The 13,347-nt window shown below is 50.6% G+C and overlaps 1 protein-coding gene across 2 annotated transcripts in view; it reads right to left on the bottom strand.

The window, feature by feature from the left end:
* Positions 1-8,795: 8,795 nt before the first annotated feature.
* Positions 8,796-13,347, bottom strand: part of GRK5 (G protein-coupled receptor kinase 5) — a 231,844-nt gene continuing 227,292 nt past the window's right edge. For both annotated transcript variants that reach the window (XM_008073260.2, XM_021706580.1), the window contains 3 exons: positions 11,584-11,721; positions 11,132-11,263; positions 8,796-9,441 (listed from right to left, as the gene is read on the bottom strand). In XM_008073260.2, the coding sequence (XP_008071451.1) occupies positions 9,343-9,441; positions 11,132-11,263; positions 11,584-11,721 (369 nt within the window). In that variant the 3' untranslated portion in view covers positions 8,796-9,342. The remainder of the gene's footprint in view (positions 9,442-11,131; positions 11,264-11,583; positions 11,722-13,347) is intronic.

The raw sequence follows: 13,347 nt of genomic DNA, 5'->3' as shown, positions 1-13,347 counted from the left end.
CTCGAACCCACAGGCTCAGGCAATCCACTCACCTCGGCCTCCCAAAGTGCTGGGATTACAGGCTGAGCCACTGAGCCTGGCTGACCTATTTTTTTGAATGTAAAACCAACCTTACATTCCTGGGATAAACTCTAATAATCATTTGGATGCTAAAAGGACTTGAGCCGTATGTAGTGGCTCACACCTGTAATCCCAGCACTTTGGGAGGCTAAGGTGGGAGGTTGCTTGAGCCCAGGAGCTTTAGATCAGCCTGGGCAACAGAGTGACACTCCATTTCTTTTTTCTTTCTTTTTTTTTTTTGAGTTGAAGTCTCACTCTGTTGCCCAGGCTGGAGTGCAGTGGCACGGTCCTGACCACCGCAGCCTTGACCTGCTGGGCTTTTGTGATCCTTCCGCCTCACCCTTCCAAGTAGCTAGAACTACAGGCACGTGCTACCACGTCCAGCTAATTTTTTATTTATTGTAGAGTCAAGGTCTTGCCTAGTTGCCTATGTGGATCTTGAATCCTCAGGCTCAGGCAATCTTCTTACCTCAGCCTCCCAAAGTGCTGGGATTACAGGCTGAGCCGCTGAGCCCGAGTGACACTCCATTTCTAAAAAATAAATAAATAAATAAATAAAATAGGCCAGATGTGGTGGCTCATGCCTGTAATCCCAGCACTTTGGGAGGTTGAGGCAAGAGGGTTGCTTGAGGCCAGGTGTTCGAGACCAGCCTGAAATCAGCAAGAACTCGTCTCTAAAAAAAGAAAAAAAGAAAAGAAAAGAAAACGCCAGGAATGACACATGCCTATAGTCCCAGCTACTCTGGAGGCTGAGGCAGAAGGATTGACAGAGTCTAGGAGGTAGAGACGGTGGGGAGCCGTGATCATGCTGCTGCACCCCAGCCTGGGCAATAGGGTGACAACCCAACTCAAAAAGAAAAAAGTTAGATAAATGAGACTTGAGTTGTTTCCATTATTTGCTAGTTTTCAAAATATTGTGTTAGGTCTTTAGAATATTCCAAAGGTGACTGATGGAATTTTTCTTTTTAAAAAATATTATGGAGTGTTATTATGAACTCCTATGTTTAAGCATATTCGATGTGTTTTAAGCTCTAGTAGTTAATATTCCCAAAGCTTGGCCAGTAGGAGCTCCTACAAGTTGCTCCTGAGTATTTTTGGGCATAGACCCAGTGGTGTTGACGGCGTCCTTGTTTTCTGGTATGGCAAGATGTTCCAGGCTCTTCTGGGACATTTTCTCCCTCAGCCATTTCTCCAAGGAGCCCTGGTTCCCTTTAGTGGGAGATGGCATTTGGGAGGTCACATTCTGGGTCCCATGAAACTGTCTGCTCCCAGATTGGTCATTATTTCTCATGGGTGCATATATATATTTTTTTTTGAGTTGGAGTCTCACTCTGTCGCCCAGACTAGAGTGCAGTGGCCGCTCCCAGCCACCGCAGCCTCGACCTGCTGGGCTCTGGTGATCTTTCCACCTCAGCTTTCCAAGTAGCTGGAACTACAGGCGCACGCTACCACGCCTGGCTAAATTTTTTTTTTTTTTTTTTAATTTATTGTAGAGATGAGGTCTCGCTGCCCAGGCGGGTCTCGAACCCGCGGGCTCAGGCAATCCACTCACCTCAGCCTCCCAAGTGCAGGATTACAGGCTGAGCCACCGAGCCCGGCTATGGGTGCATATTTTTAAAAGAGAAAGCTTATTTCGTGTTGGATTAAAAGACTTTTACTTAACTTCTTTGATATTTTATTTTTCTTTTCATTGAAAATCCTTACTCTTAACTACATTAACAGAATTACTTGTTTGGCCCTATAATACACAATAGTTGCAGAGTATAACACCCATGTTATTAATTACAACATTTTTAGTGAAAACAGTTTAAGATTTTTTGGACAGCTCTCTTATCTTTAGGGTATACCCCACTGTGGGAGCACACAGTCACATTTCTGTACTTTAAAGTTACTTGGGAATCAAATCAAAATGGATCAAAGACTTAAATCTAAGACCTGAAACTATGAACTACTAGAAGAAAACATTGGAGGAGCGTTCCAGGTCACTGGGTTGGGCAGTCACCTGAGACTGTTCTCTGTGTGATCATGCTGCCAACTGCATAAGCAGACAAATTTGTTTGTTCCATTTGTCTTTTGATTTTTAGGGACTGTTTCTTGCTTTCTTTCATAATTATCTGAAATATTTACATGTGACAATGTCAAATTTTACCTGAGTACAGAGCCCTGAAAACAGCGACGGTTAAAGGAATTCTCCCCATCCTTTTGTGTTCTAGAAAAACAACTTACTGCAAAATAACTGCCTTTCTCCTGCGACTTTGATAAGGCCCATGGATGACCTCCTCGTTTGTTTTTGGAGACAGGATCTCGCTCTGTTGCCAAGGCTGGAGTATCATGGTGCGATCATAGCTCACTGCAGCCTAATGTTCCTCGGCTCAAGCCATTTTCCCACCTCAGCCTCTCTGAGATTACAGGCCTGAGCTGCAGGGCCCAGACCCCAACCCTTGTTTATCTGTGACAAAGCCTGACTCAGACGCTCCACATTACCATTCTTTGCCTCATAAGTGATTAGCTGAATGGTCTGTCCCCACTGATCCAATAAAACAAAATGCTTTTCGGCCAAACTTTGGCTGAGTTTTTCTCCTTCCTTCTGGACTCTGAACTGTGGCCAACTGTCTGCCTGAGTCAGCAGCAGCCTCCCCAGAGCACAGGCTGCCTCGGGGTGGAACCTACTCTCCTCTACGTGTCCGTCACACCACCCTTCCATCCCCCTTCCCCACACCTGGCTCTTTCCAGCCTTACTGACTCATCTCTATAAAAGAGATCCCCTCTTTGCCTAGCCCTGGGGACCCTTGCAGGTGGTTGGAAAGCCTCCTCCCTTCTGCGGTCGCCTCCGTCCCGCCCCCTCCCTGGCAGCCCCTTCCATCCCTGGCAGCAATACTTCCCTCAGTACGGTCTTTCCTTTCGAAGTCCTGGCTTTTCATCAGACACATGCTCATACTCACAAAGTCAAATCTACAAAAACGAGGCATGTTCTGAACAGTCTGGCTTCTATTTCTGTCCCCTCCCCTTGCACTCCTGTTGGCTCTCCTCTACCTATAGGTAATTCCCCCCCCGCCCCGTTTTTGGTTTATCTTTTCATTGAAAAAATACAGGACAATGTGACTCTATGTTGTTGTCTCCTCGTTCTCACCATTTCCCTTTGTGGCTCCAACTACACACACCTGTGGCCAAGTCAGGCTAGGCCTCACCCTCTGTGACTCACATGGAGACGCTGTCAACAGGGGACAATGACTGCTTTGCCCTGAGGGTTCTCCTACAATTTCAATGAGATGAAAGCATTTTAGAAACCAGTAGGTCTTAAACTTGAGTGTGTACCCCAAGCATCCGGGCCAGGGAATGAGGGGGTCTGTCTATAGGTCCTACCCCCAATTTCTGATTCAATAACCCTGGGGTGGGGGTTGAAAGTTGGCATCTCACGACAGTTCCCTGAGCCGCTGCTGTCACTGCTGGTTGGGGTGGGGGTGGCCGACCCGGAGAACCACTGGTATCAACCCTTCTTCAAGGGCAGGGCAAATGTCAGTGAGTATTAGTAAACATCCCTGCCTCAGGACCTGGTTTGACTCTAGGTCTGATCTGACATTCTGGTTTGGGGTTCTCTAAGGCCACTCCTCTTAAAGTGTAGTCCCTGGACCTGAGGCTTCACCTGGATTCTGTCGGAAGTGCAGACCCCTCCCATCCCCCAGGCCTACTGAATCAGAACCTCACCTCAGGTGAGCTCCTTGAGGTGTGAAAGGCACTGCCCCAAGCCTTACATGCCCTCTGGTTTATCTGCCAGTGATAGTTGATGCCCCTAGAATGCAAACTCCGGAAGGATCCCTCTGGCCTGCTGAACAGGCTTTCCTGCTATTTCCCCCAAGGCAGCCGAGGCACCACCATCACAGAGCCATACCCGGGCAATGTTTGGCTTGAGGGACCACTGGGCACAATGGTACTAGGGTCCCAACCTGCTGCGGCTTGAGTGTCTGTTCCCAAGGGCCCTAACTCTTCCTCTTGGGCGGGTCTCCAGGTCCCCATAGTTTCCAGGGCTGGCCAGTGGATCCTGACACCCCCTCCCAGAGGGATAGCGGCTTGAAGCTCCCTGGTGCCCTAGAGATGTCCACTTTGAGCCTTTCCTTGAAATGAGTTAGATGGCCATTTTGGTCCCCTCACCAAATCCACGACTGCTGGAGTGGAGAAGAGGGGAAGGGTCTGGAAGAGGTGGCAGAGGTGAGGGATGGGTGCTCAGAAGCCAATGGCCTGGTAAGAATTCAGATGATGATATCCTTAGGCCCTGGCCACAGAGCTGAGTCATCTGTGAACAGTTCAGGGGGTGGTCAGCTTGTGGGCTGGGTGTTGGTGGCATCAACTATCAACCTAAGGTGGACACAAAGCTCACAGCAGCAGGTACAGGCACTGTGGGGGTGACTGTCACATGCAGAAGAAACAGAACAGAAGCTAAGTGGAAGGAAAGAAATGGAGTCATATTTTCTTTCAGGCATTTATTTCTCTTTAAAAAACAACAACAGTGGTTCGATCTAGATCAAGGAGCACTGTGATCTGTTAGACGGAACATACAAAGAGTCAGAGCAGCAGAACAAAAGCCACTACCTTTAGGAATGACCTCCAGAATGGAACAGTTTGTATTATCAGTGTCAAAATCTCCCTGAAAAAAAATCCAGAAACGTTTGGATGCTAGAAGGATTATTATTATTGTAACAACACCAACAGTCACTAAACTCTTCTAATGCTTGCTTTGGGTCTATTACAAAATGACTTCTTGATGGATGAGGGGAAGACATCTAGATTCTTCTTTTGGGGAAGTGCCTTTCCCTCTTCAAATATATTAGATTACTGTCCCCGGCACAAGCCTTTAAGTTGAGGCCAGATGAGCCACCCATGGCTGTGCAGGAACTCCTATACACAGGTGGGCTTCGGCAGCTGGGTGGTGGCTTAGGAAGGCAGGCGCAGAAAGTGTCTCAGGGGAGACATCCTCCTGCTTGTGGCCCGTAGTGATCAGGAAGATGTGAGAACCCTGCTGTTCACAACTTCCAAAGGAACAAAGATTTCGGACTCATTATCTTTCCTCAGCAGAGGCTCAGAAGTGAGAAGATCCTCTCTCAGAAGGTCCGGTGATGAACACATGAGACAATTGGAAAATGCTGCCTTGGGATGGGTCCGAGTACTCAACTGGATATGTAAGCACACCAGGGGACTAGGAGAAGCACTGGCAGTCACTCAGACAGGTGCGTCCATTTATTCGCTTCTTTCTTGTTGTCCAAGGCGCAGGATGCTCTCTCCTTTCTGAGGTCAGCAGCTCAGTGAGGAGGTTGATGGGAAACTGGAACGGATGACCCAAGCCGAAGGGCAGGGTGTGAAGGAAAAGGAGAGCTTTCAACAGTGGGGAGGGGCTTCTGGAAGAGGCTCAGAAAGGTCCTGGCTTCAGGGCGGGCCTCCTCAGAGGCTCCCCCAGGCTCTGAGGCAGGCAGCTGTGTCCTCTTTGTGCTGTGAATGCAAAGGCCATGTCCACGTGCACGTCTCCAGAACTCACTGCCAGCGTTTGTCCTGGCAGACTGCCTGTTAGGGTGTGATGAAGACAACACCACAGAGGCCGGGCCTCCCCACCCCCTAAGATTTCAGGAAAAAGCAAATCCTCCTGTGGCTGCCCAGGATAGAGCAACACTTAGCTACTGTGTGAGGGCGCCTTGGAGTTTAGAAAGTGATGTTCCCGGCCAAGAAAGATCTAAGAATGAGTTGATGTGGAGTCAGGCACAGTGACTCAAGCCTGTAATCCCGTACTTTGGGAGACTGAGGTGGGAGGATCACTTGAGCCCAGAAATTCAAGACCAGACTGGGGCAACATAGCAAGACCTTGTCTCTACAAAAAAAAAAAAAAAAAAATTAGCTGGGCATGGTGGCATGTCCCTGTAGTCCCAGCTATGTGGAAGGCTGAGGTGGAAGGATTGCCTGAGCCCAGGAGGTCGAGGCTGCAGTAGTCATATTGTGCCATTGCACAACAGCCAGAGTGAGACCAAACTAAAAAAAAAAAAAAAAGAATGAGTTGATGTGGGATATGGGTGCCTTTCTCTGCAAAGCGGGAATGAGGTCTTCGTGATATCCTTGATGTTATTCTGGGGGCTCCCGAGGGACTTGATAAACACTTGTAGGTCACAGTGACCAGGGCAGAGACAACTTCTGTCCATCAGGAACAGCAGCTGGTCTCCTGAAAAGTGGAAGCAGAGATGCTTCTGAGAACCCTACATCCCAAAGGCACAAAGTCAGCAAACATACGGTGAGAGAACGTCATACTCGGAGCAAGAAAGGCTCTTCTGCAAAGAGCTCAAATGCATTAAGGGAGTTAAATCCGTTCACTGTTTAAATATGCCTTATCCTGGACAGGTGGAGGGGCAGAGAGGCCTGGTTGTTTTTAATTAAAAATATATTTCTAGGCCAGGCTCAGTGGCTCAGCTTGTAATCCCAGTGCTTGGGGAGGCCGAGGTGAGTGGATTGCCTGAGCCCACAGGTTCTAGACCCGCCCGGGCAACTTGGCGAGATCTCATCTTTATGATAAATCAAAAAATTAGCTGGATCGCCGGAGCCCAGCAGGGCAAGGCTGTGGTGGCCAGGAGTGTGCCACTGCACTCCAGTCTGGGAGTATATATATATATATTTTTTAATGCAGCTATAGAAGCCAAGGTTGGAGTAGGAGCAAGGTGGGGAAGGGACAGGAACCCAGGGCATTGGTGAGAGAAGAGCTGATTTTCAGGCACTGTTCTCAAGATGTCCCAACACTTGCTGCAAACCAACGGATGGCCCCAAACGAACAAAGGGCTTAATAGGCCAAAGGACTCTGCCCTGTCTCCTGTGGTCACTCAGTGAGGACAGGTGGTGGACACGAAGGAAGACAGGTCTGTGTTCAGGCCTGTGTCTGGAGCTCTCATGACCTGGAGACACAGCAGCCAGACTGCTGCCGTCCCTCTTGCTCCTTGGGGATGGACAGGGCAAATGGCTTTGAGGCACAAAAAGAGGCTGCTCTCACCACTGTTCCATCTGGTAAGAACTGAGTTTGTTCCAAAAGGATAAACCTACTGGACGGGAGACTGAGGGCGTTGCTTGGGCTGGAGACTAAGTTGAAGTGGGATGTGGGTGCTGGTCCTAGGATGACGGCCCTTCTTTTTATCAAGAAAGGAAGGTTAGTAGAAGCTTGATAATCTTAAAATACTGTTCGAAGAGCATACTGCTTCCTTGACAAAATCTGAATGTGGCTGTGTTTGTTTTGTGTTCAGCCTAAGAAATTTAACAAAAGCAGCCTCATGAGACAAGAGCTGGTCTTGAGGAAATAATACCGCACATTAAAGAGATTTGAGGGAAGCCCAACTATTTCTTCTCCCCTATTGGTTTGCAAAACGACTTGAAAATGATCAGTCCCAAAGGCCAGGCCCCTTTCTAGCAGAATGCCCCAGGACCTGGGGGCAAGGTTTGGGGGAGGGGCATGGAAACTGGGTCACGTGGCTGGCACTCACCACTCTCTTCCCTACAAGCTCAGGCTTCAAAGCTCCCTGTGTCACCTGAGGTCCTTCCAATGGCCTACGGCAGTGGTTCTCACACTCTAGGGTCATCAGAATGGTCTGGTGAGCATTTTAAAGATGCAGATTCCTAGACCCCACTTTGAGAGTCCCATTCTCTGATTTGGTTTGGGGTAGAGTCTGGAAATCTGCATTTTAATAGGAGGTGCCAGTGCAGGTAGTGTAAGGCCTACACTGTGAGAAACCTTGGCAGCTGCTGGGTGGCTGAGACCTGTTCTGAGGCAGAGTTAGATGCCAGGGACTCAGCCAGGCAGGGTGGCAGTGAGGCCAACCCCTCACTCTGTCCTGGAGGTGAGGGCAGACTGGCTCCTGGTCACATCGAGGCAGCAGGAGGTGGCCAGCAGCCTGTGACTGGACAGCCCTGCTAGAAGGGCCTTGAGGCTGGCTTCAGAGTCTCCTGGTCTGGCAAAGCCACCAAGTCCTCTGAGGGCTTTTTGTGCCTGAAACTTTGAGATGCCCAGATAGATCTTGCCTCTGCCAGTCTCCTGGGGAAGTAACAGTGAGTTTGTGTCAAGCTTCTGGGGTGGCCCAGCCTCTCATTGGGCATCCACATGCCTGGAGAGACTGCCTCATCCATGCTCCACAGGCCAGCAATTTGGTGGGGCCTGGGAAGGTCTCCAGACCCTGTGAACACTGAAGTAACATGCCCATATCCCTGGGCCAGTCACCCTTCCCTCCACAGACTCGAAGGTAGAGGACCTCACTGACGCTCATTCCTGGTACTTCCTTGGGTCCTAAGGCTTTGGGGCACTTGGAGTTTCATGATGAATCCTTATGATCACTTTATTTAAAAATAAAGCAAAAATCCCCAAATACAAGCCTCTTAAAAACAACGGGCCTCAGCAATCAGGACCCACTTAGAAAGAAAGAGGCCCAGAGCCCAACAGGTTGCAAACATCCAGCCCTGTGTGCCTACTGCCTTCCAGAAGGAAGAGGAGGCAGAGGCTGAAGCAACAGTGGCACAGAGTACCCCTCAAGGAGTGGACATACCCCACGTGACTCCACAGGCCCCAGCAGAGGACATTCTGGCAGTGGGGATGGGGAAGGGAAGTCCCAAGGTGTCTTGAGCATTTATTTCAGATTGTCACAAGCCAACAGAATGGTGATACCATGTGAGGGAAGGCTATGGAGATGGATGTAGGTGAATACAACCAATCCTTTAAAGGTGAAGAGTGAATCATTTTCTACATTTAATAAAAACATTTTCTCATTTGAGGCTCTGGAAGTCTTGAGTCACATTGTTTTTTTGTAAGTCCCTCCCCCCTAAAATGTCTTAAAACACATGGCTTAACAGTGGCTGCACAGAAAATATACACCCTCAAAGTCTGACTTTCATTTAAATACAAATATACAAAATGTAAACTGAGACAGTAGAGAAATTTACAAAACTTTTCTTTAAAAATAATAAAGACAAAAATTCAGTTCTAGTTATGACGCTATTAAAATACGTGCAAGTTGTCGTATCCAATTGGATTTCTATTGCAATGTTCGACAAAAACAAATCCAATCCACCCTGGCTGGGGCCGCCTCGGAAAACAGACCTGAGTGGAAATTTCTTGGAGAAACCCCGAGGTTCTATGTCAACAGGGTGGACGGTCTCCTTCCTGGCTCCTGGGGGGCTCCTCTGGCCACCCCGCCAGAGGAGAAGCTCCACTGGCTCCGCGTCTACGTAGGAGGGTCTGGGCTGCTTCCACCATGGACGTCGAGGCCAGAGCCGAAGCTAGCTGCTTCCAGTAGAGTTCGAGCTGATGTGGTTGGCATTGATGTGATGGTTGAAACTGGTCTTGGAATTGGACGAACTCTTGGAATTGTTCTGATGCTGGGATTGGGGTGGGGGAGAGAAGGGGCAGGGAGAGTAGAAGTCAGTCCTCAGTAGAGTCCAGGACCGTGGTGACACATCCAGGGGGCTCTGGACACGGGGGCTGGGGCTGCTTCCACCAGCTCCTCCTCTTGCTTTGTGTTGCCTTTTGCATTCTTTTTGCATTCTCCCCTCAGACCCAGATCGGAGGCCTCCCTTTGGGGCATGAGCTTTAACGGGTGCCTGGGAAGAGCCAAGGAATGAATGGGACCCCGAGTCGAGAGGAGACAGCCCTTCTACATTTATATTGGTTAAGCCTGCAGGCCCTGAGTTAGACTGCCTGTGCTGGAATCCTCAATTGCCCCTTCCTACCTGAGTGACCTTGGCAAGTAAGTTAGCCTCTTGGCTTTCTCAGGGGCAACATGAGAGCACATGAGAGCAGAGCAGCTTCTTCACAGGGGTGGTGGGAGAAGAGAATGGAACTGTGTCTGGCAAGTGCCTGGCCCTAAGAAAGACTGGCCGCTTGTTCTATTGCCCCAGCCTTCCTTTGGCATCCCATGGGCGCTGGCCCTTCGAATTGCAGGGATGAGGAGAAGAGGAGGTGGGGGGGGTGAGGGGGAGGGAGAAGGAGGAGAAAACAACAAGGTGCACCAGGCTAAGGGCCACCATCCTCTAGCTCACTCTGTCCTCTTCCTGACTCTGGGCACTGGGCATTTCTATCCTGATGTTTTAGGTAGGCAAACTGAGGCTGGGAGAGTTTTGATAAGTTGGCACATATCTAAGAAGTGTCAGGGCTGGATGTGAACCCGGGTCTGTGAGACTCCACAGCAAGTTCTCCCTTGAGGGAAGGAGAAAGGAGAGGAACCAGGTGGGGGATCCCCCCAAGGTTCTAGGATGGAACACTAGGCCTGGCTTCTTGAAGGACAAGGCCGAGAGGGGGCATATTATGGCCACCTTCGGGGGTGTGGGGTGATGGGTCAGTGGTCTCTCACTCTCTCCAGCCTGCTGGGGGCATCTCTTCAACCTGGCGCATCCCAACCCTTATTCCAGGGACAGGCTCTGAGGAAAGACTGTCATTCCCCAGGGGCCAAGTCTCCTCTGGCTGCCAGCTGGAGGTCATGGCACCGAATGGGGCCACCCCAGAAGCCAGGAGGTTCGGCGGGGGGTCACTCTCCAGTGCCGGTTTCCCTGTGCTTCACTATGCTAAATCTTCGTGTAAACAACTCGTGTCCTTACAAGGGCCATAGAGGGCAGTGGTGCTCAACCAGGGGTGATTTTTCCACAGGACATCTGGTGACGTCTGGAACCATTTTTGACTGTCACAACTGGAGGATGGGGGATGCATCTGGTGGGTGGAGGCCTGGGATGCTGTTCTACATCCTGCAATGCACAGGGCGGCCCCCGTGACAAATTAACTGGCCCCATATGCCAACAGCCTCAAGGCTAAGAAACTCTGATGCAGGGTAAACTTTGGGTTGACCCTGGCACTCTGCCCTCTGCCCTCTGCCCTGGGAGTCTATCTGCCACAGTAGATGTTAGGGGCTTTGGACATATTGGTTGTCCCTTCCAGGCTACTCCAGCCCCAGTCTCCCGAGCTCCCCGAGTAGGTAGGATTCTGCAGCTCTGGTCACCACAGGACTGCCTGCTTCCCACAGACATGGGCCAGGGGTCACAGATGGAGGCCAGGACTGGCCAGGTGTGGCCCTCTTACCTGGCGCTTGAAGATTCGTTGGAGCAGCCCTTTCTTTGGTGGTTCCGGAGGGTGACTTCTGTTCAGGTCTGGCGAGAGGGTACCGTTAGGTCCAAACACATTCAGCTCCTTAAAGCATTCTGTTTCTATCATCTGGAGGGGTTGTGCAAAACACAGGTCCATCGTCTGAGGTGGACAGGGAGCCCAGGGGTTGGGCCTCTGGGGCTGACCCTCCCCTGGGCCTCACTCACACACCCACCATTTCAAGGGAGCCGAGTCCTGGCAGTGACTGGCCCATGGTGGGCATAGCTCCCTACCTGCCTGCTGACAGCTTTGCACACTGCCCTCATGAAGAAAACAGAAACGGTCTGAACGTGCACACTGAACCCATATTCCTATCTCCCCTCCCTGTCCTCCTCCTCCCCATTGCTCCCCCTGTCCCCAGAGCTAAGCAGGCTATCTGCCCTGCTCACCTCATTTTGCCATGGGATGGACACGGAACCTGTGGAGAACTTGGAGTAGAAGTCATCATCTGTGTGGTCCAGGTTGACACCCTTCACGGTGGAGAACTGCTCGATGTCCAGCACATCCTTACAGTACACGGCCCGGGGCTGACAGAGGCATAGGGCCCAGTTACCCGTGCGTCCTGCTGCGGTTCCAGCAGCCCCAAGCTAGGCCTTGGGGTTTTGATGGTGAGCAGAGAGGTGTCTTTCCAAGACCTCTCCTACTCCAAAAACCTGTGCTGCTTTCTTTAGAACCACAGAGGCGAAATGAGAGCTTAGGGTGTCAGGATGCCCAGCTCCCTCCTGCTGTCACTCCCCACACATTCCAGGACCAAGGGGAGGGTGGACATCTCTCTCTAAGCTCGCATTCCCGTCTCCTCTGGGCATCCCCAGCCTCTCGTCAGATACCTGAACACCCACAGATTCAGAAAGGAGGCAACCTTTCCAAAGTCAGGTCTGGTCAGTTTGGGGCCTCTGTTCCCCTCCTCCACAGGAAGAATGAATGCTAGAAACCCTCTGCCTTGTGGGGAACAGGCAGCAGACAGAGGAGACCCTAAGGGGTGCTCAGTGCGGCTCCAGTGGGAGTACCTCCCACCCTTTCGTGAGAGGGCAGTGAGGGGTCATGGTTAACACCCAAGCTCTGCAGCCAGACAGACCAGGGAAGGAGGTCCACTTGTGGGGCCAAGATGCTTTGGAGCAGTCACATAATTTCTCAAGGCCCGTTTCCTCACCTGTAAAATGGTAATAATAGAAGCACCTGGGACACAGGGCTGTTCTAAGTACCATGAGTGGCTATTATTATGGCAGGAATATTGTTTAGCTCACTCATCCATCAACCATGCACTGGGGCCTGATCTGTGCCAGGGCAGAGATGAATTTGGCTGGACTCTACCCTCCAGGAATTTAATGTTGGTGGGGGAGGCTTCCCAGGCATAGAGATGGCTCCAAGTTGGGGACAGAGGCCACCTTCTGCTCGTCAGTTTCCTCAAGCCCTGAACCAGGGCCCAGAATAGACATTTGGTTAATTTGAAGGTCATGAATCAGTGCACGGGCTCAGCATGGGCTGCAGTCATGCCAGGAGGGTTTATCACTGGTCTTCGGGCTCAGTCCTGTCAACTGTGGCCTCCTGCTCAAGGCATGAGTAGGAAGCTCAAGACCGTGCAGTCCTGGCCAGAGTAAACCACCAGGCCTAAGTGGGCAGAGGCAGGGGTAGGGAGTTCAACCACATAACTGCGACTCGTCTTCTTTAGTTCCCAAAGCCCAAGGTGCACAGACCATGTGGGACTTGGCAGACTTCAGGTGGCATCAGGACAAGCCTTATCATTTGCAGGGCTCAGTGCAGAAGAAAAATGCAGGGCCTCATGTTAGAATTTCAAGATGGCAACAGCAGGGCATTGGCAGGGTATAGAGCCTGGCATGGCATGCAGATGAACATTTTTAAAAAATGTATCTAGCACACCAAAACCTACCCTTTCATAGCTATTATTTCCTTGGAAAAGTTTCCTTTTAGAATATATTTATTTTGGTTTAAAAAAGTCAAGGGGCCGGGCTCGGTGGCTCAGCCTGTAATCCCGTGCCTTTGGGAGACTGAGGTGAGTGGATTGCCTGAGCCCGTGGGTCGAGACCCGCCTAGGCAACTTAGCGAGACCTCATCTCTACAATAAATAAAAATGAGTCGGGCGTGGTAGCGTGCGCCTATAGTTCCAGCTACTTGGAAGGCTGAGGTGGAAGGAT

The sequence above is a fragment of the Carlito syrichta genome, unplaced genomic scaffold (genome assembly GCF_000164805.1).
Source record: "Carlito syrichta isolate Samal-C Ts95f unplaced genomic scaffold, Tarsius_syrichta-2.0.1 Scaffold315801, whole genome shotgun sequence".
NCBI classification, from domain to species: domain Eukaryota; kingdom Metazoa; phylum Chordata; class Mammalia; order Primates; family Tarsiidae; genus Carlito; species Carlito syrichta.
This window is presented reverse-complemented; position numbering and strand designations above follow the sequence as displayed.